This window comes from Branchiostoma belcheri, unplaced genomic scaffold (assembly GCF_001625305.1).
Source record: "Branchiostoma belcheri isolate BF01 breed outbred unplaced genomic scaffold, Haploidv18h27 scaffold12, whole genome shotgun sequence".
In the NCBI taxonomy this organism is placed as follows: Eukaryota; Metazoa; Chordata; class Leptocardii; order Amphioxiformes; family Branchiostomatidae; genus Branchiostoma; species Branchiostoma belcheri.
The window spans coordinates 3,314,199-3,339,450 of NW_017802602.1; the positions used below are offsets into that span (position 1 = coordinate 3,314,199).

Sequence of the window (25,252 nt, forward strand, 5' to 3'; positions counted from 1 at the left end):
AACTATACATATACATGTATGTAGGTTGAGAGACTCTCCTCTTGTAGTATTGCTGATTAGAATCATTGGAGTCTCTACCACGACATATATAATGTACTTAGTAAAAATCAAGACAATTCTTGACTTACTCTTCTTCTTCAGAAAACAGCTCAAAACAGCCGCTGCCCAATAGGAAGTCCAGCATCTTCAGCAGAGGAAGGGAGACCCTGAAAACAAACAAACAAACAAACAAATAAATAAACAAACACTGGCTTATCAACAACTGGATGGTAACTCATTTTTTCAGATTTTCATGTATGTAAATCAGGCAAACAAATACTTGAAATATTATTTGTTTCAGAATCTACAATAAACATACAACGCATTTCTAGTAGTTTAACATTAATTGGAAAAGGTATCTACATTGTAGTAAACAGTGTCGGCCCCTGCCGTGGTTTTAGTGATGGGTCCATACCAGATACTAATGCCCTAATGTTGACGTCACTTAAAGAAGCCACATTGAAAGCCTCACTGGGTCAGTTTATCGAAGAAGACCAGAGTGACTGCTCAACAGCTCTAGATGAGAACAATTCTTTGTGTTGAAACAAAACGTTTTAACTAAGTATGTAACTACGTATACCAACAAAGAAAAACTTTCATGACTGGTGAATAATGATATAACTGACCTGTCGACTTTGAGGTAGTTATTGAAGATAGTGAGTAGAGTATCACTGATGGCTGTCAGACCCTCCTCGTTGTCTGATATCTTCAGCATGTAGCCGTTCAAAGACTGGCTGGAGTGTTTCACCTGCAGGTTGGATAGGCAGAGGGCCAACGGTCGATAGAATGTTAGGCCAAGTTGATTTGATTATAATTTTATGGATTGCATCCTCTGGGAACCCCAAAACTGATACAAGCGATGTGAATGGAAAAAAAAAAGTTTGGCAAAAAAGTTTATGAAATCTATGTCGTCATAAAGGTTGAACAAATTACTGAACACACAGAGTATGGTATGGCAAATAATAGACTCTTCAGTTGCATTTCTTCACATTTTCTTTTCTTCATCAGGATGTAAATCCATAAGAGTTTGGTCATTTCTTATTTTGATGAAGATGACTGTCACAGTGGTCATTGAAAATTTGATCCACAGTACCCTTGTGTTGGAATAAAGTTCAGCATTGTACTATGGTAACTACAAACACAGATGAACTTCCATGACATTACAAAGCTACAGATGAAGAAGAACAGTGAGATTACCAGTGACTCTGTCAGCCCGCCCACAGACACAGTGAGGCCCAGTAACACAGGGTAGGTGGTAGGACTTCAGAGACAGGACTGGCATCAGTTTGGGGTAACACTCCGCTGCACTGGCCCAGTTCAGGGTCTCCTTGTCTTTCCTGTAGACATTTATAGAAGATGTAGTGAGGACATATATACTTACTTAAAGGTACAATGAATAAAGAGACTCTTTTTGTGTTCTATTCAGCCGATGTTTGGGTGACCATCAGTGCCCTTCCTCAGGGCAATTCTGACTGGTTCACATTGCACTGCAGCACAGGTGTCACTGCTATAGATGCTACATTTGGGAATGCATCTAATTGCATTGACACCAATGTGCTGTGCAATGTGAACAAGACAGTACAGTGAACTGGGTTCACGACTGGTTCTACATATTTATCTAGTACATTTTGTACCTAGTCCCTTGATTTCCAGGTTCACATTGCACTGAAACATTTCCCCCTTCACTTCCTGTAACTGTATTCTTACTAATAACTATGGACATACAAGCAAACACATGGAAATTCAACCCTCCATATACCGAGGTAAAAATCATCATAACGTTACAAGCTACATACTCCGGAAACAGACTGAGCAGCTCCTCCCTGTGTGGTATGTGGGGAACAGGTGGGTCGTGGTACAGCAGGCGTAGCAGTGTCTCCCCGGCTACCACCCTCGCTCGGTCGATCTTCTCTCCAGCCTGATGCAGGACGCTGAAAATCGTCTTCTCACAACTGCAGGAAAGACAATGGCACTGACCAATGAGATAGCTTAAAACAACCTGAGGATGGAACCAATCAGGTACAATGTAGCTTGATACAAGCACCAATCATGTAGCTTGTTACAACCTGATGATTGCACAAATCACATGACTTGTTACAACTGATGGCAGCATGTTATGATGGCACCAATCAGGTTGCTTCTTACAAACTAATGATGGCACCAATCAGATTGCTTGTTACATCCTGATGATAGCACTAATAGTAATCAGGTTGTTTGTTACAACCTGATGATGGCACCAATCAGGGTGCTTGTTACAACCTGATGATGGCACCAATCAGGTTGCTTGTTAGTTCCTGATGATGGCACCAATCAGGGTGCTTGTTACATCCTAATGATGGCACCATTCAGGTTGCTTGTTACATCCTGATGATGGCACCAATCAGGTTGCTTATTACAAACTAATAATGGGACCAATCAAGTTGCTTGTTACAAACTAATGATGGCACCAATCAGGTTGCTTATTACAAACTAATGATGGGACCAATCAAGTTGCTTGTTGCAACCTAATGGTGGCACCAATCAGGTTGCTTGTTACACCCTAATGATGGCACCAATCAAGTTGCTTGTTACAACCTAATGATGGCACCAATCAGGTTGCTTGTTACAATCTAATGATGGCACCAATCAGCTTGTTACAACCTAATGATGGGACCAATCGGGTTGCTTGTTACAACCTGATGATGGCACTAATTGGGTTGCTTGTTACAACATAATGATGGCACCAATCAGGTTGCTTGTTACAACCTGATGATGGGACCAATCAGGTTGCTTGTTTCAACCTGATGATGGGACCAATCAGGTTGCTTGTTTCAACCTGATGATGGGACCAATCAGGTTGCTTGTTACAACCTGATGATGGGACCAATCAGGTTGCTTGTTACAACCTGATGATGGGACCAATCAGGTTGCTTGTTACAACCTGATGATGGCACCAATCAGGTTGCTTGTTACAACCTGATGATGGGACCAATCAGGTTGCTTGTTACAACCTGATGATGGGACCAATCAGGTTGCTTGTTACAACCTGATTATGGGACCAATCAGGTTGCTTGTTACAACCTGATAATGGCACCAATCAGGTTGCTTGTTACAACCTGATGATGGGACCAATCAGGTTGCTTGTTACAACCTGATGATGGCACCAATCAGGGTGCTTGTTACATCCTAATGATGGCACCAATCAGGTTGCTTGTTACAACCTGATGATGGGACCAATCAGGTTGCTTGTTACAACCTGATGATGGCACCAATCAGGTGCTTGTTACATCCTAATGATGGCACCAATCAGGGTGCTTGTTACATCCTAATGATGGCACCAATCAGGGTGCTTGTTACATCCTAATGATGGCACCAATCAGGTTGCTTGTTACAACCTGATGATGGGACCAATCAGGTTGCTTGTTACAACCTGATGATGGCACCAATCAGGGTGCTTGTTACATCCTAATGATGGCACCAATCAGGGTGCTTGTTACATCCTAATGATGGCACCAATCAGGGTGCTTGTTACATCCTAATGATGGCACCAATCAGGTTGCTTGTTACAACCTGATGATGGCACCAATCAGGTTGCTTGTTACAACCTGATGATGGGACCAATCAGGTTGCTTGTTACAACCTGATTATGGGACCAATCAGGTTGCTTGTTACAACCTGATAATGGCACCAATCAGGGTGCTTGTTACATCCTAATGATGGCACCAATCAGGGTGCTTGTTACATCCTAATGATGGCACCAATCAGGTTGCTTGTTACAACCTGATGATGGACCAATCAAGGTTGCTTGTTACATCCTAATGATGGCACCAATCAGGGTGCTTGTTACATCCTAATGATGGCACCAATCAGGTTGCTTGTTACAACCTGATGATGGCACCAATCAGGTTGCTTGTTACATCCTGATGATGGGACCAATAAGCTAGCTTGTTATAACCTAATCTTTGCAAAGTCCTTAGTCAAGCAAGGAGGTTGGTCCAACTTAGTTGCTGGACTGGCCTGGAGTCCAGTCTTCTTAGCTTTGGTCCGTTTTCCAACAAGATCCGAAGTAGCGGGGTAGAAGATCTTGGGAAGCGGACGGAAGCTAACAAGGCTGGACTCCAGGCTATTAAAAGACATAACGTAATCATCATTCGCTTACTAAGATCTGATGCCTTTTACAGGAACTCTTTCTTCCGAAACACATTACTATGCATCTAGGTTTTCTTTCTGTATTGTTTGTATGTCTCTAGAGTTTTGTATTATTTTAATGTTGTAATGTGTTCTATGAGTTTTTTTACCTGAAATAAAGAATAAATGTATTGCTGATTGAGTAGATGTTAAGAGAAATTGACAAGACTTACTATTCCTGCTTTATCAGACCGGCATCCACCTGTAAGGCCTGGGAGGTGATCTCTGCCAATCCTACAACAGCCGCCTCACGTACCCTACACACAAACAAACAATCAAACCAAAAACAGTTAACATCTGTGTCCATAATATCACCATAGTCCACAATATCACCACCTTGAGAAAAAGTGTGCTTAAAGATATTTTTACTACAACATACCCCAGGTATGTACATTTGAGGTGTGCAGGAGTGCATACCAAAAGTATGTTGCAGTAAAAATATCTTAAAGCACACTATTTCTCAAGGTGGCGATATTATGGACCCTGGTGATATTATGGACACGGATGTTACTATTTAGTCTTACAATTGAGCAAAACCGCTACAACTCTGATTTGATCCTACTAAGCTCATGCCAAGACATCCTACCAGATACCAGAATAAAAAAAAGAGCTTCTGAGCCTTGAACAGCATTGATGTTTCTTTCACCTCATAACATACATTGTAAGCTAGTACACACCGAAATGGATGATTTAAACTACAATTTCCAGTCTTCAACTTTGACATATCACCCACAATACAGCTTGCATGCACACTTTAACCTGTGAACCGGCTTATACAGGACTGGTCCACTCACCACGTGCCTACGTCTCCCCTCCTGTCAGTGGTATAGTCCTCCATGGCCAGGAGGAACGTGTCGAACACACTGTTGATGTTGTCCTCACAGATGACACAGTCAGGGGAGCCCCCTTTCTCTATGCCAACGGTACTGCAGATTCTGAAATCAGAAAACAATGTAGACATGTCTTTTAAAGAGTGCTGTATGTTAGAAGAACGTTATGTGATGGGGAGGAGAGAGTATTCTTGTTACAAATGTCATCAGAACACCATTATAAACAAAAACATAAGGCAAAGGTACTAAATAGTTTCATCAAAGTGGTAAGTAACTGAATAAAGAAACTGTTTTTACATAACCAGGAGGTTTATTCTGCCGCTTTTTCCACACCTGTGCTGTCTAATGTGAACCGAATTGAAAACAGAATTGCCCTGAGGAAAGTGACAGACTGTCACCAAAACGTCGGCTGAATAAACCTCTTGATTGTGTAAAAAGAGACTCCCTTTATTTGGTACCAAACCTTTGTGGGGTCGTGTGGCGCAACGGCAGCGTGCGCGACTCGGAATCAAGAGGTCCCGGGTTCGAGTCCTGACATGCCACCGATCTTGTGCCCTTGGGAAAGGCACTTTACACGACTTTCCCCACTAGACTCAAGTGAAAATGAGTATTGTCTGTCCTGTATTTGTTTCTATGTGTGGGACACAACACCAGCAACAGCTGCCTCTGTTCCGCGTGTATTGCACTGTTGCAATTTCAATAAATCAAACCTTATTATAGACTTGATGGCATCTCTCCTGGCCTCAGCCATGCTCATGTCCTTTGGTGTGATCTTTGTTGCTTGGATCAGCCCAGACAACAGCTACAGTGAACAAAAGGTAACAAAATTCTTCATTAGGCCACACCAATTTAATTTCTTGGTTAACGGATTCGCCGCTTCATTTTTTCTGATTTGCAAATAAAAATAAACATCCAGAATCAACTGCAAAATGCTCATATTTTGCCCTGAACCGTTGAAAACAGTCCTTTTCATCCTAGTTGTTACAGTTATTCCATCTTTCAATGCAATGGTATCATTGAAAGTTCAAAATTCATTGTTTAAATTTTGAACCAGCCTGGTGTGTTGACTTCATGGCTCCTATCGTACCATTCTGGGCCATAATAGGATGCCTAGGCCTGTTTTTATTTTCTTTTTTTTTTCGCCCGCCCACTCCATTATTTTTCTAGAAAAATCTGTTAACCAAGAAATTAAATTGGTGTGGCCTTAGGTCTATGACAAAATGGTTCAGTTTATGTACTTTTATTGTACTGCAATGTAAAATACTGGATACATTAGTAAAGTGGATTCATTCCTAGATCAAGCTAACTGGCCTTAGCACATGCCATCTTGCACATGCAGTCGTTCCTTGGTAAGACATCTGGAGCCACATAGTTCCTGTTTAGATAGGCTGAATAAAATTTCTAAACAGGAGCTATGCAGCTGTAGATGTCTTACTGAGGGACGACTGCATGTGTGAGATGTTGGCTAGCTTGAGGAATGAATCCACTTTACTATGTAATGTATATTGTTCTGTTACTTTAGAATGTGACTGGTGGTTGCTGAAAGAATCTCTCACCTTCTTCAGCTTGCCAGCGATCATGAACTTGGGAAGATGTCCGAGAGCCAGGATGAACCCACACCTGGCATAGGCCATGTCATTCTGCAGCTGTCCCAGGTAGCTGTCAAGGACTGGGTCTGTCAAGGGAAGGTTAATCACATTGAGAACCGGATTCCTTGAACATAAATGCTGGACTGCCATGGCTTGCTACCATGGCTTGCTATCGTCAGAGGTCTCTCAACACATCCACGGTTGTCACTTTTTTTTTGTTACTCCTGCACGTTTGATTTCTCTTATTATGTTTGATTTACCTTATTTACTTGTATTTATTTTGTGAGATCTTGGTTCATTATGTACAGATTTGCTTATTTGCATTTACGAGCTGTTTTGAGTTCACTTATTTGTTCACCATTATTGTATATAGCCTAACTTTATTTATGTTCATATTTTGTTTGGATTCTGTTATCTGTACCTTTGATTCTCTTTTGTTTATGTATAATTTATTGTGTCGTATAAGCCCACACGGGCTGGACGCCGGATAGCGCACGACACGGAAATAAAGTCTCATTCATTCATTCATTCATTCAAGTCTCATTCCACACTGAATCACCAGACCATACTGTTTCACTGGAAAAAGTCGACAGTGGACGATTACACTGCCTGGCACATTTGACGAATTGCTGAAGTCACATATAACAAACATATCCGTATCAACATGCCTGTCCCTGGTGCTGAATGCCATCCACACACAGATGAACATGCCTGTTCTTGGTGCTGAACACCATCCCCACACATAGGTGAACATGTCTGTCCTTGGTGCTGAACACCATCCACACACAGGTGAACATGTCTGTCCTTGGTGCTGAACACCATCCACACACAGGTAAACATACATATCCCTGGTACTGAACACCATTAACACATAGGCAGACATGCCTGTCCTTGTTGCTGAACACTATCCACACACAGGTAAACATGTCTGTCCTTGGTGCTGAACACCATCCACACACAGGTAACATGCCCTGTCCTTACACACACACAGGTACACATGCCTGTCCTTGATGCTGAACACCATCCACACACAGGTAAAATTGCCAGTCCCTGGTGCTGAATGCCATCCACACACAGGTAAACATGCCTGTCCTTGGTGCTGAACACCATTGATACACAGGTAAAAACATAATGTAGCACATTTAGAAGCTGTATAACCTTGAATGTCAGGCAGAGCTGTCCCCTCCTCTGTTCTGTAGTACTCATCGCACAGAGCTGCGAATCCTGCGATGGCATGGTCCTAAAATGCAGAAGAAAAAACTCATTATTACCATTACACCACAGAATGGTATACATGTAGATTAGGGATGGCAAAATACTATTGTATTTAGGATTGAAGACTTAGAATCTGAATGTTTTGGGTTTGAATACCTAGGAGGCCCCAATACTGTGCAATTGGGAAAGGCACTTTACACCTATTTCCTCACCAAACTCAGGTGAAAATGAGTACCAAGCTTCGGCTAGAGTCATCTTCTTGTATGGAATGTAAAGCAGGAGGTCCAGTGCTTAAGGAAAGCCATACCTTGAGCACATTGTTAATGAACCCACCACATATATTGCATAGAGTGTTGAGAGATACAGTTTGGTCTCAACCGGCTTGAACTTACATGTACAGTAACTGTACAGAACTGGTGTGTTGCGTGAAACAAAAGATATTCTTTTGTGTGTCATATACATGAACTTTTCTTATATATACACGTACTATGTTTAGCCTCTGTATCTTAAGCCACAATCATGGGAATGATCTTTTAGTAAGTTTGTTAGTTGTCTCCTTACCTGAATGGCCACCTGGTATTCTGCCAGCAGTATCTTCAGAGTGTCATCTATCACTTTCTGCCACACACCTGAACAGTGCAACAACGTTGGGAGCTCAGATACATGCAATACCAGAAAAGATCAGTAGGTGGCAGCACTGCACTAGGCTAAGCAATAATAAAAGACACAGCAGTATATAGTCTGCCAATGTTGGAGATCAGAAATATGCAATACCAGAAAGGATCAGTAGGTGGCAGCACTGCACTAGCTAAGCAATAATAAAAGACAGCAGTGTGTCCTCTATTACAGTCTGCCATACACCTTCTTGGGCATTGCAACAACGTTGGAGATCAGAAACATGCAATACCAGAAAAGATCAGTAGGTGGCAGCAATGCACTAGCTAAGCAATAAAGGACAAGGAAGCTTTTAATTGGTAATACTTACTGATAGTAGGGCTCCCAGCCAGTGGCAGCTTGGATAGGGACAGCTTCTCTATGAGACTGCATGCTGTGAAATACAAGTAGAAATATGTGAATTTGGGCCTAATTTGTATAACTGCTACAAAATATGCTAAGATGTTGACATGGGTCGGGGACACTGAGGGAAGTCAAAAAGGTCAAAAATGGTTCTAGAAAAATCTCATTTTCTATCTTCGATTTCCAGCTATAACTTTTGCTTTACGACAGCCAGTGGCAAAATGCATTAGACAGAATAAATCAAGAACTTTTACAAAAGTTCAAAAAGATCTTGCTCATGTTGGAATTCTTGGGTCAACAGTTTTGGTTACGCCTCAGAAGCAGAGACATTTTCAATAACTACAGTAACTAGAAAAATACACTGCCTACCTGCAGGCCTCATATAGTCACAACCAATCCCTCTGCAATAAGAAATGACAAAAAATAGTATTAGTAACAAACTTAATCCATTTATCCATAAAGTACACATTATTAATGTCATTTAATGTCTTTCTCAAATTGTATTAAAAAATCAAATGTAGAGAATACTCACATCTCAGCATTTGATCAAAATTTTTCCATTATCAAATGATTCTATTTCATAAAAACAAGAAATTGTGTTTTCTAACAAACGTACCTGTACAACTGAGCTGCCTCAAGCTAGAATGGTACAGGGAAAAAGGTGTTAGTATTAGTTAAATAACTTTTATTTTCTTTCATAGTTTTATTATAGTTACTATCTTTACATTGAAATGCAGTCAAACCTGGTCTCAATAACAACTCAAGAGACAGAGGAAAATGGGTTTGTTGTCCAGAAAAAAGCAAGTTAATACACACACACACACACACACACATATATATATACACAGCATACAACTTAGTTCCGAGGAAACATGTCTACAAGAGATGCCAGTTTATAACCTCAATATTGCTACATATTAAAAAACATTAAAAAAACTAAACCCGGTCCGGTAATTATTGCTTAACCACCAGTCTAACAATCAAATTGGCCAGGTTTGACTATATTGCTGTATCACTCAATAATAGTACCCCGGATGGCTTTAGGTGTTTCCTACCATGCACTACCAGGTAAAATTTTCCTGCCATAAATTGATTTTTGCATCCGAAATGACATAAAGCTGTCATTTCTGGACATGATTTGTTAAACTTTGATCACTTTCATCTAGTCTTCATTCTTTTGATTCAGTGCTTTTCTGAACGCGTGAACTTTTTGATTTGCCGGCTGTATAAACACATCAAAGGTTTTGTTCTTTTGATTTAATGGTTTTGTGAGCACATCAAAGTTTTCTGTTCTTTTGATCTGCTGTGTTTCTAAAGAGATTAAGTCTTTACTCTTTAGAATTACTGCCTTTTTGGTGATTTTATGTTCAGTTTTATGGCAACCTCTCCAAACTAGATTCGTGATGCAGCAAAAATTTGTTTCCAATGTATTACTACAGTGTACTGCAGAATACTAGTAGTTTCAACACTTAATTAAAGAACATATAAAACCACCATGAAAACCTCTTTTTCCCAGTCCTACCACAATATAAAACCACCACAAAAGTAAATTGAAAAGCAAAATGAAGTTACAGTAGTTTGGTGAGCCCTAAAGAAACTAGCTGAAAGTTTGGTGGAGAAAATCACATTGGACAGGTAGAGAAAAAAAAGGAATTCCAGACTATACAATTCATGTATATTATATATGTATGTATGAATGTTTTATTTTGCTGAGTGAAAGACAAAAGGAAACACTGAAATTCGATACCTTCTCAGGAACATTTGCTAACCCTTCCCAAATGTTCCTGTCCAGAACGTCTGTTATATTCTGGTTGTTCTCTACCCCAAGTTTGAAACCTTAAGTTTTGTTTTGCTGAGTGAAAAGACGAAAGAAAACACTGAAATTTGATACCTTCTCAGGAACATTTGCCAACCCTTCCCAAGTGTCCCTATCCAGAATTTCTGTAATAGCCTGGTTCTTCTCTACCTCAAGTTTGAAACCTTAAGTTTTGTTTTGCTGAATGCAAAGACAAAAGGAAACACTGAAATTTGATACCTTCTCGGGAACATTTGCTAACCCTTCCCAAATGTCCCTATCCAGAATTTCTGTAATAGTCTGGCTGTTCTCTACCCCAAGTTTGAAACCTTAAGTTTTGTTTTGCTGAGTGAAAAAACAAAAAGACAACACTGAAATTTGATACCTTCTCAGGAACATTTGCCAACTCTTCCCAAATGTCCCTGTCCAGAATGTCTGTAATAGCCTGGTTCTTCTCTACCCCAAGTTTGAAACCTTAAGTTTTGTTTTGCCATGGAGTTAAAAGAGAGACTCTTTTAACTACACCATGGTTTTGCTGAGTGAAAAGACAAAAGGAAACGTCGAACTTGTATACCTTCTCAGGAACATTTGCCAACCCTTCCCAAATGTCCCTGTCCAGAACGTCTGTAATAGTCTGGTTGTTCTGCAGCCCAAGTTTGTGCAGGGCGTGAACAATCTGACCACAGGCCAGGATGGCACCACTACGGGTGGGCAAGTCCATTCCTGTGCAGAGGGGGAGCAGCTTGGGGAGTACTGCAGGCAGGGAAACAAACAGAGAAAAGGTTAAAAACATTTCAACCTGTTAACCCAGTGTTCCAGGGAGCAAAGACAGCTCTCAACTTTAACAGCTTTCAAAGACTCTCTGTGAGTGGAACCTGCAGCTATCAACCTATGGACTTGAGTGGCAAATGTTTTACGATTGTAATGTATATTGAGTTGTGACTGTAATGTATATTCTTATTGAGTGTTTTCCCATGTATATTGCGTATTTTATCCCAGAGATACCTGAAAAATAGGTCAAAAGACCTGAGTGTACTCCTCTTGTAAAATAAAATAAACTAAATGAAAATGAAATGTTGACATCAGACTTCAGAGAAGCCACATGACAAGTCTTACTGGTTGAATGACTGGTCAAAAACTCTAGATGAGAACAATTCTTCGTGTTGGTACAAAAGATTTATCTTTAAACATCTACCAAGTTCACAGAAGACACTTTCATGACATTCTGTTACCCCTTTATTATTGGATTAATAAGATAGAATTAACCTTTATTAAATAAAGAGAAAAAATTTTACTTGTTTTTTGCTTCTCATGTAATTTAGAGCTCTCCGTAGTGCTGATTTATTTGTTGTTATTTTATTGGCATAAAAGAACATCTAGAGTTATGACAGGCAGTTTTTATCTATTACTTTTATACTCAGATTTGCTTGTAAAATTTCCATATATATTAATCACCTAGGGATATCATAACTTTCACATTTTTAAGCCTGCATCATGCCACTGGTCAACAACTTTATGCAAAGTACAAATGCTGGGCAGAAGGCGACTGCTATAAAGCATTAGAAGCAACTTGAGCAAAGTCTACAGTACAGTGAATTCTCTGACAGTGTACAGAATACCTTGAAGGTTTTGTACATATGCTCCTTTGAATGTAAAAAGTTAAGGACTACATATACTATTAAAGCTGTGTGTGAATGAACTTTCCATTCAAATTGGAATGTTGCATTAGATGAAGATGAGAATAATTATTATTATTTTAATTGAGAAAAGATGTTTCAGTTTCAGTGTATGAGGAAAGCCACACCTGAAACACATTAAAGAGCCCACCACACGTATCGAAAAGTCACGAATGTGAGTGATTTAAACTTTACAGTTTGGTGTCCAGATTGACATTTCAAAAAGGCGATAGTCACCTGTTATGTCAATGATCAATCCTTCCACAAACGTGGCAAATCTTACATAGATAGATAAATAAATCGATAAACTGTGAGCTGTAAATCATTAGATGATAAACAGTAGCTTTTATGAAACAAATCACTTCTGGCCAGTCAGACAGAACTGACTCATGCCACACTTGACTGACCCTGCAAGAAGGCATTAAAGGGCTTGGAAACTCTATTTATCTACATACTGAGTTGAAACCACACTATCCCAATGTATTTTGACCCTCATGGAGCAAAAATTCCCAAAATTCTTACGGAAAATGGTTACTGGAACGTACCTGGGCTGATTTTTAGGGTACCACCCAGCAGTTTTGAATGCCCAAAATATGAAATGCTGATTTAAATGTGCTAATATAAAGCAGTATGTGTCAATATCAACAAGATGTCCTTATTCAGAATATTTCTAGTTTTGCTGTCCTGAAATTGCATTGAATGCCTTTAACACAAATGTTCATCCAAGTAAGAAAAAAATTGCCCTCCCAACGCGAGGCATCGTGGCCCTTGATCAAGTCTTCGTGAGAGACGTGATGGAACGCGCTCGGCTGAACGCATATCGCTATTCGGGGTCGTGTTTCAAACCTAATGACAGGATTATGGCCACTTATCAAAGTTAATGTCCATAAGTTACAAAGTGATTATAACTCATGTGAACTTAGCTGGCCTGAACAGTATACGGGGTGAGGTGGCAACAGTTGAGCTATATTTCAACTCAGTGTGTGGGAAGGGTGGGGTGGGGGGCACCAATGCATTCGTTTGTAGGCTTATTAGTTAGCCGATTAACTACGATTAACTACCATTTTCCAACAGAGGCAATAGTAAATGAAAGCTCACTAGAAGCAAGAGCTATGGTATCATAATACTGAAAACACCTGGCTCTGGACCAAGAGGTTGGGAGTTAGAATCTAAAAAGTTGTTGCTTACACAGGATACTAGAATTAGTCGCAGTCCTTAGGACAAGATATTCAGCTGTGGTCCACTGTTTATTGTGTTTGTCGAAAAGAGCTAGGGAGAATTTCCCTGGTACAATTATTCTGTAAATAGCGTTTGTCTTCTCTGCTCAGGTTTTTAGCAAAACTGGATCGAGATCTCTTTCCTAAATTCCTTTCCTTTCCTACATTGTAACTATTCCAATGTTACCATTAATTTACTTTCATATGCCTATTCTGCCACAGAAATGACAGGAACATCAGTTAGCCTCTGCAGCAGGCTTATAGAACTGGGGGTTTGGTGGTCTTCGGCTGTTTTCTGATTAGCCCAGTTCTAACGGAGGTAATTCAACCAGGCCGGCTATGTTTTTATATGTAATCAGAAAATAGCCACATAAGCTTCCAAAGACCCTGAAAACCCCCAAAACCCCCAGTTTTTTGGCATGCTGTGGAGGCTAAGCAACAGTGAGCAATCCCTTCTCTGCAAAGGTCAACGACCAACTTCTCCTCCTGCCTGTACTGAGTAACATACATCACCTTCACCCTGTATTTACCCTAATGGACTTTAATTTTCACCCTAAGTGGTAGGACATGTTTTAACTCTCAATTACACGGACACAAGCAACCGCGCCGGAGACAATCCGTCAGGAACGTATCACGGCTAAGCAAATTCCCCATTAAGATTTAATAAGTGGTGGATCGCATTAAGAGGTCGTTTGGGAAGTATCAACTTAAACATGAAGCGACGTTGAGCAATATTACAACGTTTCATTTCATTTATTTATTTTACCAGCAGAATACACTCAGGTTACATTAAAAAAAAAAAACCTGTTTTTCAGGTAGTGCTGGGCATACAAGTACAAATACTGACAAACATTATACATTACAAGAAACAGACATAATCCAAAATGACATACAGTATAACAAAGGAACTCATTCATTTTCCACTATACATTCATGACATCACAATCCCTGACTGAATTGTACCAGTTGCTTAAGTGACAAGTTATTCCACAGTTGGGGGCCGTAGAATCTTAAGCTCCCCTTGTAGCCGTTCAAACTTGCTACAGGGCAGTTCAACGTGAGATGAGGAATTAGTGCCCAGTATTAATGTTCGTCATCAACATGGCTTCCATACATTTTCCTCACAAATTGTATTATTGTTAATGACTTCTGACCTCCAAAACTGTATACTAGTATTATCTGGTTTTAATACTTTCGTAGGAAGCCTTGTACTTAAGTCTGTTAGAAATTTTGTATTGTTTTTGATGGATCTTAGTCTAATGTGGTACTTGTTAGCCTATTTGCTTATATTGCGCATGTTTAATTTGTGTATCTTTCGGCACCCGATATCAGCCATGCTGCCTGGGTGGCCACCGTATTGCCTCGCTGCAATTGAATTAAAATAAAATAAAATGACTTCCTTCAGTTGGTATCTCTTACTCTTCTAGCTGCAGTTTTGTGCAAGTGATTATTCATATCAGGTGGTACTAGTATATAAGAAACGACAAACTTCATCCCATGTGTTAACCAACAAATCCAGTGCAGCACTTTTTTTTAAAATACGATATTTGTCGATTTCGTCTATCACTCTTCTGGGTGCTGCACAACGTCAAATATTCCTCATTCTAATGACACAGTGTTCATGCATACTGCCATGTGATATCTGTAATTATGGTGGATAGGTGGTGATTTTGACAGTTGATTAGGGTTACCCAGCACACAACGAGTGGTTTTGAGTGGGGTGGTATGTGGAGGAATTCAGGAAGAGGTGCAATACCTGATTGACTTGCATCATACAATTCACTCCATAGTTCAAATACATTGAATGATATTCAATTGGAAAACACTTCCCGGAGGTCTGTGAACTTGAAGGTCACGAAAACCCAAAATAATAGACAATAATAGAAGTTTGAAATTTCTGATTTCTGAAATATGTACGGTTTGTATAGCAGGAGTTAATTTAAAAGAATTAGTTGTACCACACAATGAAGTATGACTGATACACTCTGTGAGAACTGACTTTGTTTAGAAACAAGGTGTTCATTTTGCAATCACCTCAACATTCATTTACCTTTTTGTCTCAGAGCCATTCAGTTTGTTTTCACGCCTTGATTGCTCCAAGGAAGGGATGTTGTTGATGAGCACCTTTATTAAAATCTGACTCGCTGCAAACCCAGACGAGCCTTGTTTTGTCTCACCGTTGATTACAGTCCTTTTTGTGCCCCCCGAGGGTTCACACACCCACAACGCACACAGGACTCAAACAAAGGCTGGGCTTCATCAGCAGCACCCAAAGGGCACATCTGATAAACCTTTCATCACGGAGTCATTAGCAATGGCTTAGCCGCCACGGGCCGAGTCTTCAATTTGGCCGGGTTTCTCCTGATTCTTGATTAATGACAGTCGTCGGACGGAACGGAATAAAAGCCGGCGGTAGAAACAAAGGCTGGTTCTGCCCATCTGCCCCGCTGGTGATCAATTACTGCAGAGTCTGCCGACTCTGTCTGATGTTATTTCTCTCTGTGGTTCCATGTGGACCCACAGCTTTTTACATGAGCGCAACTTTTGGGAAACAACTTGGAGGAAATTAAGTTGAACCTTGCATAATTTTGCAGTATTCAGTCTGTAGCATGGAAGTTATCTGTTTTTGTTCCCATTTTTTTCGGGGTAGCAAGTGCAAGGACCCTCGATAAACAAAATACATGGCACCAAGTTAGTCAGACTTGGCCTATTCCGGCTTTTAAATAACCTAAACAAAAGAAACAAAAAGCTACCTTACATTGTATATATTGAAGTTTGTGAGTAGTGAAAGGTATAGGTACAATGTAATTCAGAATTTGACTGTAAAGTTGTTTTTTGTGTTACACTCAAACTGGTCCTCTGTTTGATGTTACTTCTCTCTGTGGTTCCACCCACAGCTTTTTGCAAAGGCACAACTTTTGGGAAACAACTTGAAGGAAATATTAACTTGAACCTTGCATAAGTTTCACGTTCATAGAAGGTTGACATCAATACTAGTGGAAGTTTCAAGCAGGCTCACTCAATAACCAATGACAAGGATCCAAGGCTTTTCCATAACATTATATATATAGACAGCTTAAGTTTGAAGGACAGCATGATTGTCCTCAAACATGTCCTCAGTTTGCAATAATACGACGATCTCATGATTTGTGTGACCAGACCCTAATCTCACTCAGAGAGGTTAGAAGTAGTTCTTACCTTGAGCCTTTCATGCCTTGTTTTGTCCTAACCTTCAGTATATTACAAAAAAAATAGAAACACCACCGTACTGGTTTTTGCCATGTAGTCTGGACATTTTGGAGTCAGGTTGTGCAGCGCCTCTGATGTCAGAGCTCTGAGGGATCTGTAGAGAGACAAACAGAAAAAAAAGGAAGCTATCAGTTTAGCAGTATACACGTCACGCTAAATATACAATGATTGAAACATATTATATAATTCAGGCCTTTAAGCCTTACTGGTAGTAATTCTTTGATTTTTTTGGGTACTTCCTTTCGTGGCAGGCAGTTTTTGTGCTGTATTTAAGTTTGCAGTTGAAACAATTCCGTATTACAGTACCTGTTAGCAATACAAAATAATATTAACTAAATGCAACTTTTATTCACAACTTCATGACTTTGCAGTGGAGCAGTTGAAAATCGTAAATCTAAAATAAAACTGGAAACATTTTAAGATCTTTTACTGTATTTCACCTCAAGTACCCCCTCTCCCCCCTAGCAACATCTCATAGCCATGAACTGGAGCAAAGAAGGGTCAAAGATTTTCATTTATTACACCAGTGGGGATCGAACGCCCCCGAAAACACTGCTTGTTAGTTAACTCTAGGTCAAAACTTCTGTGTGAGGGCAAGGCAAGGAGGGCATGCTGCAATTCCAGCTATCCCTACAGGCCTTAACCCTGGTGAATTTATGGCTGATTTTCCACAATGTGGCCAATAGTCTCGGAAATTTCATCTACATGCACATAATTTTGAATGACGGATTAATAATAGTAGTCTCACCTTACGAAAATTATACTAAATATTAAACCGGTAATGAGTGATTGAGAATAACTGTACACGTCGACATTAAGGAGTCCAAATGAAAAGCGGAAATGGGTTTATGTATATTTAACCCCTGACAATGCATGGCCGCCTCAGCGCACAGACATAAAAGTACTGCGCTGCCAAATGAGACCGTAAAACGTTAAAACCCTCCTCTATTTATCACACTTAGGTGAGCCAGAGATCATTACCGTCGTAACAAATCAAAATCCGGGGGGGAAACAGAGTGCGAAGAAAGGTGAAAATGGCCTCCTGCTTGACACAAAGCAGCCGTTACGATCTTAAATAAGTCCTCTACCTGCGGAATGAACTGCGGAGTTCCCCGGGCCGCACTATAAACGACCTTGGTGGCTAATTCGTCCGGCCCCCCGCTGACAAAGCGCCGGCCATAATCGCCTTCGGAGTATCCATTCGGGGAATGTGTAACACCTTTGTGGCCGTGCCCGCGCACACTTCAGGTCACAGGGCTCGAAATTCATTTTTGGGAATAGGTGCGCTGGTGCACCAAAAATATTTCAGGTGCACCATATAAGATAAAATAAGTAGGATGTCAGCAAAAACTATAATTATGTTTCATTTCAAGAAAAGTGATATAATAACAATGATTATCATTGCATTTTTTTCTGACGCTTATAGATGTTAAGAACATGCTTTAACTAAAAGTCTAATACATTTAACATCTTTACATACGTTAAACCTAAGAAAATATTTGGGTGCACGAAAAAAGTTGCGTGCACAGCTCCAAATTTGGGTGCACTAAGGTGCACATGCACCCAGTATTTTGATTTGATTTGATTTGATTTGATTTATTAGAATTGCAAACAAGTACAATACTCGTGGGCCACAGGCAGCGGGGGGGCTGGTGTTGTGGCCCACACACAAAACAATCACAAGCACACAAACAAGACACACATTTAAACCTAGTATAAGTATATAAAAATAAGTATAAGGGTACTGAAAACAGCATAGATTAGAATACTGTATATCAGTCCATTTACTACTAGATACAGTTAATGCGGTTTCTAGCCGCCAGAATTTTGAGCCCTGCCGGGCCTGCACACACTTCAGGTCATTCCCAACACAACGTTCACCGCCCGAGGGGAGTGCGGCAACGGCATATTAAAACCTGATGAATAGACGATGCAGAAGTGGTTGTAGGGCGGTTAATAGGCCGTGTAATCCTGGCTGCGGGGAGAACACGGCTTGTTATATGGTTGCGAGAGCACAGCCGTACGTCAGTTAACCTAATCTGTCTACAGGCTTAATGGGCGCTTTTACTGCCGAGCTTCGCGGATTGGGGGCGGCACAGCTTCAGGCTGTACATAAGTATTGCCCGCCCTATAGAATATGCTGAATGGGTCTCCGGTGTTAAGGAATTAATCTTTGTGTGACTCGAGGTTGCTGCTGGGACAAAATAAAGATGAAGCTGCTGTTAAAAGTCTGGATGGCCTTTTCTGGACTGAATATGTTTATAAGTTTCAAGTTAGCTTAAGTTCGGGAGGAGTCTGACCAGATTTACATATAGGCCATGTCTACCTTTATTTGTAACAAGTCAAATCCAATTTGAGTTAAATTTGAGTCAGACGTGACTCCCAGCCACCAGCCATTGTATCGTAACCTCCAGTCCACTACCAAATATTTTCAACATTTTGAAACATTCGGCTGGTGAAACCAAATACAGCCATGCTTGCTACGTACCAACCTACCCCAAACCATAGTTGGGGTGGGAGTTCAGCAATGTTTGATAGGCCTTCTGTGGCTATAGGGCCTTAATATGACTGCTATGGACAACCCAAAAATCTATATTCTCGTTGTAATGCGTACACAGGTGTACCTCCTTTTGCACCTTTACCGCAAACTTAAGTCCCTGTGAACTTACAAAACAACCGCAAACTTAAGTCCTGTGAACTTAGAAAACAATTTACAGCAAACTGGAAGTAAGACTATAGTTTTAGTGTACTTACGGGTCCCAGTGGTTGATCTTGTGCTGCACCAGATGGTCCACCAGTGCCTGGGTGTACTCTTCAAACTGGGCCACGTACACGCTCAGGGTCAGGAAACAGTTGTTCCTGCTGCCCACAGCGAAGTAGTCCACTGTGGTCACGATGTCTATGCCATGGGGAAACGTCCCCTGAAACAAAGACAAAGGAACAGTTAGTGCTTTGATTTATTCAAATTGTAACAGTGCAATACATGTACATGTGGAACAGAGGCAGCTGTTGCTGGTGTTGTGTCTCACACATAGAAATGAATACTGGACACTGACAATACTCATTTTCGCTTGAGTCTAGTGGGGAAAGTCGTGTAAAGTACCTTTCCTGGTGGCGTCAGGACTCAAACCCAGGATCTCTTGATCCTGAGTCGCACACGCTGTCGCTGCGCCACACGACCCCACCAGTTAGTATTATTAATACATGTGCCAGGGTAGAGATTTAGACTCTGATCTCAGACTGGCTTGGTGATTCTAGTGGTAAGAGATATAGCTTGATCAGAATCTCTGTCAACAGTTGAGTTGTGAATGCCCCTACTTTTTTCCGTAAAGTGTGGTGGGTTCTTTAACCTGCGTGGGCTGTGGTTCAGAGCCAAACGCTCTGACCATTATGCCATGCAATGCCACATAGTTCAACTTCAGTATGATTGTTATAACTTTGGCACCAAATTTGTATTGGTTACTGGGTTTGGCAGGAGGGATGAGGTTACAGGTAATAAAGAAAAATAGAGCAGCCATTCTGTTATTGAGATGAAGCATGATGCTTTCATCATTTTGAATCAGTGGGGTTCAAGCGCCACTAACTGACTTGTCTAACAGGTCTGGACCTTTTAGCCTAGTGGTTGGTGTGTCAGATTCTCGAGTTGGTGGCCTGGGGTTTGATTTCCGGGAGCCAGGGGTTTTCGTTTTTCTACTTGCCTAAAGTATTTCTATTTGGCTGAAAGTAGTACAATGTGGCTTCACCGTGGCTGGTGTTTTCTGCGACACACACATAACAGGGTCATCTCTAGGTTAATGCCTGAGGCACCCTTGTAGATGGAACCTGTGGCTCAAACGTCCCATCCAGAGGACAAATGCACCCCATAACCAGAATGTATCTGTCCGGGGCTCGAACCCCTGACCTCTGGGTCCACCGAATTTGACCCAGCAGGTTTGCAGACCGCTACGTTATGTAAAACGTCGATACATGACATCTGCCCGGGGCCAGAGGGCTGAGCTTAGGGAGAAATTGCTTCTTAAGTAGCCATTTTTCACTGGGATACATGTAGCCATTTTTCACTGGTATACATTTTTCATTATATAGTTTGTGCTTATAAACCTGCATTTCCCCTCTGGTCTCTCAGTCACTGACGAAAGCTAGTGGATACTAGATGAAACGTCTGACATTTTCAAAATCATATCCAGTTGCTTGTCACTGCTTTTTGGCGTATTTTTCATTAGTATACGTGTCCTGCACCCAATGGCAGTTTATATCAGCCAACAAGACATCGCAAATCTCATACCTCTGTGAAACATTAAACAGTTCTTTTGAATTTTTTGCAGTAGTCTTTAATTGTGAATTTCTCTATGATTTTGTCTAACATACAATCTTCCCACATTTACGTAGGCACCAGACATACATGGGTTAAGTACAAGTAGCAGAAAATTAAACACAACAAATGACATACATTATCCTTTTATGGGACCTTTGACCTACCTTCCAGGCTCTCTCTCTCTCTCTCTCTCTCTCTCTCTCTCACACACACACACACACAGATACACAGACACAGACACACACACAGACACACACACACACACACTGTCACACACACACACACACACACACACACACACACAAACAGACATACCAAAAACAATACTTCCATTTTCATGGAGATAATGAATAAATGTGAGTGAATAAGAACATCGTGCCAGGATACCAGCCTTTTTAGCTTTAGTATATATAAAGCTTTCTTGGTTGCTTTCTTGGAATTAAGCAGGCAGCGACCTGAGCAATTTTTACTAATTAAAAGCTAAAAAGGCCAGCATCCAGGTAGGCTAAAGAATTATGTTACAATAGTTTACTCACCTGTCTACCAACATTCTCCTGAAATGCAGCCTGAAAACAGACAGAATGGGTGTTAATAAAGGAACAATAAAAGAACAAGTTTAAATATTTGCTTCACTTACTTGTAGTACATGAAATAGGACAGAAGAAAATAATGGTTTATTTTTCAATTAAGTATGGTACATATATCACTATCACATCAAGTTCTGTAGTATGACAGTACATATAATGTATGCCATTTAATTTTTGTATTAATTTATCATCATTTATACTGAATACTGTGTGCTTAGCTAGCAATACATTGCGAATAAATGTCCAATATACTGCGTAAATCTCCAAACCGCTGTCAATAATGACTGTCTTCAGGGCATGCCATTTTTCATAACATCGTCCATACTACATTTGTATGTGTCACATAAACATGTTATATTTGGCAGCATTTTTTGTACAACGCATTAAAAAAATGTCATATTTGTTAGCATTGACTCTACTGTGTTTCATATATTTTAAACATGCCATATTTACAATATTGTGTGTCACATAAAAACAATTCATACTTAACAGTACTGCATACATATTGTATGGTATATGAACTGCATATGTCATGTATTAAACAAACGTCATATTTTACATTATTGTCTGCATACTTACTGATGCAGCTCGCCTGCAGTTGACTTCTCTGTCAGCGACTGCAGTGATGATCAGAGCACTGCAAGAGAAACAGGAAATCAAAGATCTCATACCTCTGTCAAATAATTGTTTCAATCTGTGAATTTCTTGCTTTACTATTATTTCACGTCATTTTGTGAATTTCTAACTGATTCTGTCTATACATATTAAGGCCACACCAATTTAATTTGTTGGTTCTCGGATTTTTTCAGAAAAAATATGAAGCGACAGGGCGAGAAAAATAAAAATAAAAACAGGTCTAGGCATCCTATTATAGGCTTAAATGCTACGAAATGAGCCATGAAGTCAACATAAAAGGCCGGGTTAAAATTTAAACATTGAATTTTGAACTTTTAATCAAACCACTGCAATGATAGATGGGAAAACTGTAACAACTAGGAAGAAAAGGACTTTCCTCAACTGTTGGGGGCAAAACATGAGCATTTTTCAGTTGATTCAGGACCAGAATCAAATTTTTTTTTTTTTTTTGCAAATCAGAAAAAAACGAAGAGGCGAATCCGATAACCAACAAATTAAATTGGTGTGGCCTAAGTAGACAATTGAAATGTTGAATAAACCACTTCATGGTTTGAACTGCACATGCCTAAGGGGAAACGTGAGGGGTTAGGGTTCAAGGGGGAAAGGTGAAGTTCCCTAACATGCATACTGCACTGCTAGATGTTCCAACTAATAATAATATTGATTAAACAATAGATCTATATCATGCAATGCTCATTTTCTCATTTTTGGGGGTTCAGGTGTTTTATAATGACCTATTTTTTGGGGGAGAAAAAATTTGCCAATAAATCAGTACCAAGAAATAAATCACTGTGATATTGCCTAATTTCAGACCATCCAACTCCGCTGAAACACGCAATTTCAAAACAGACAGGATCGATTGAATGACAGTTTATTTTTGAATTACCAGACCGGGACACTCTAGGGGCAAGTGGCAGACATAGTCTTTATGTCAAGGGAGGACATTAAAACGTCTTACATTATAGCATTATGAGTGGAGGGTCTGTTCTGTGTAAAATGACAATTATGAAAGGTTTAACAATCGAATGCAGACAGCCTCAATAAAAGCATTGAAACCTGTTCAGTACAAAAAGTGATGACATTGAAAGGATTTAAGCTTTGTTACAATACTAGCTGGGATGCAGAGCTTGCTACAGATTTTTATTGTCAGCAAAACAAATATTTTACCCCATCTACTGAATAAAAATTTGCTTCTGGAAATGCATGTAATACTAATAACATTTTAAAGGGTTTAAAATTCGAAGGGATTGAAAATTTTATGGCATTGCCTGCAGTTGGCCCAAAAAAAGGATACATGTAGGTTCGGCAGGTTTTTGTCCAGTTTTTTGGGAAACTGGAAGCACAACTGTGCTGTTCTTTTTCAAGGCCTGAACAATATGAGCCTGGAATCGATTTAAGCCAAGTTGTACCACCGAGTGTGACAAGCGCTCAAGTGGGGCTGCCGGCATGTTGGAATTGTTGAATTATTAAATGCCAGCAATTACATTGTTCAAACAGTGTAGGTAGCACCTTGCACAAGGTAACGTATGGGGTCAAAACTACGACAGGATCCAATTTTCCGGGCGGTTAGCCTCCTGTGATTATGATAACATTGTTTGAGGCAGACGCACTGAATCGTGAAAACCGACAATCAATCAAGTACTTCTGAGGATAATAATGCACATGTTATCAATAATCAAACTTCATTTGTGGCCTTGTTTTCCAGATATTCCAATCTAAAATGCAAATCTATGCAGGGTAGCACATCGCCAAGTATATACTCTGTACGTAAGATAACGTTATCCACACATGTATTTAGCTTTGTTAGATCTTTAGTTAAGTTGTAGAAGACCACACAAAGGTCTCTGTACTTTTTTGTTGTGTCAATAAAGAATCTGATTCTGTAAAACTGAAGGCATGCAGGCTAGCAGAGCTTGAAATAATTGGTGCATTATGCACTTTTGTGGTCCATGTGTATGTTTGCATGTTTGCTTTTAAATTAGTTTCTCGAGTTACATGACATTATGTATTTGTTATCACCTTCAAAATGCAAAAATTTAATTAAAAGAATTTGGTAATTTTGAATGTCACCTAGTCACACAGAAAAGTACTTTGAGCTACGAAATGCCATAATGTAACATAAGGCCACACCAATTTAATTTGTTGGTTCTCGGATTTTTTCAGAAAAAATATGAAGCGACAGGGTGAAAAAAATAAAAATAAAAACAGGTCTAGGCATCCTATTATAGGCTTAAATGCTACAAAATGAGCCATGAAGTCAACACAAAAGGCTGGGTTAAAATTTAAACATTGAATTTTGAACTTTTAATCAAACCACTGCAATGATAGATGGGAAAACTGTAACAACTAGGAAGAAAAGGACTTTCCTCAACTGTTGTGGGGCAAAACATGAGCATTTTTCAGTTGATTCAGGACTTAGAATCAATTTTTTTTTTTTTTTTGCAAATCAGAAAAAAAACGAAGAGGCGAATCCGAGAACCAACAAATTAAATTGGTGTGGCCTAATATACATTTCTCAATTTTATCATTTTTAGTATCTATGGGAATGACAAAAGTGTTCGGCCAGCTTTAATTTTCTTCTTGACTTCCCATACTATTCCTGTGAGGAAAGAACTTCCACTGGCCATTTGTCACTAATTTTGCTCGACCAATAGATTTTCTTCACCGATCTGCAAAACTTGGGAAGCAGGAATTTATCCATTCATTATTTTGTTTATCTCACCAATAATCATTGTTACTAAAAAGTTTTGGAATTACCAAGGGGTTTAAAATCGAGATTGAATTTAAATCTCCTTGGAATTACTTTTGCTATCAATTTTAGTCTTTAGCAGCAGCAATACAACATAGATATGATGGAATATGACATGTACAATTATGTATAATGGTGAATAGGGATAATTTTGTCAAAAAGAGAAGATCTGTG

The 25,252-nt window shown here is 39.8% G+C and overlaps 1 protein-coding gene across 1 annotated transcript in view; it reads right to left on the reverse strand.

Moving 5' to 3' along the window:
• The window catches only part of LOC109462858 (tubulin-specific chaperone D-like), a 140,873-nt gene that overhangs the window by 3,504 nt on the left and 112,117 nt on the right, over positions 1 to 25,252 (reverse strand). The window contains 16 exon segments of the mRNA XM_019759496.1: positions 129 to 206; positions 666 to 787; positions 1,237 to 1,293; positions 1,295 to 1,376; positions 1,836 to 1,991; positions 4,380 to 4,463; positions 5,001 to 5,141; positions 5,747 to 5,838; positions 6,593 to 6,711; positions 7,784 to 7,865; positions 8,402 to 8,469; positions 8,826 to 8,888; positions 9,227 to 9,258; positions 9,474 to 9,496; positions 11,227 to 11,405; positions 16,815 to 16,888. Coding sequence (XP_019615055.1) covers positions 129 to 206; positions 666 to 787; positions 1,237 to 1,293; positions 1,295 to 1,376; positions 1,836 to 1,991; positions 4,380 to 4,463; positions 5,001 to 5,141; positions 5,747 to 5,838; positions 6,593 to 6,711; positions 7,784 to 7,865; positions 8,402 to 8,469; positions 8,826 to 8,888; positions 9,227 to 9,258; positions 9,474 to 9,496; positions 11,227 to 11,405; positions 16,815 to 16,888 — 1,452 coding nt within the window.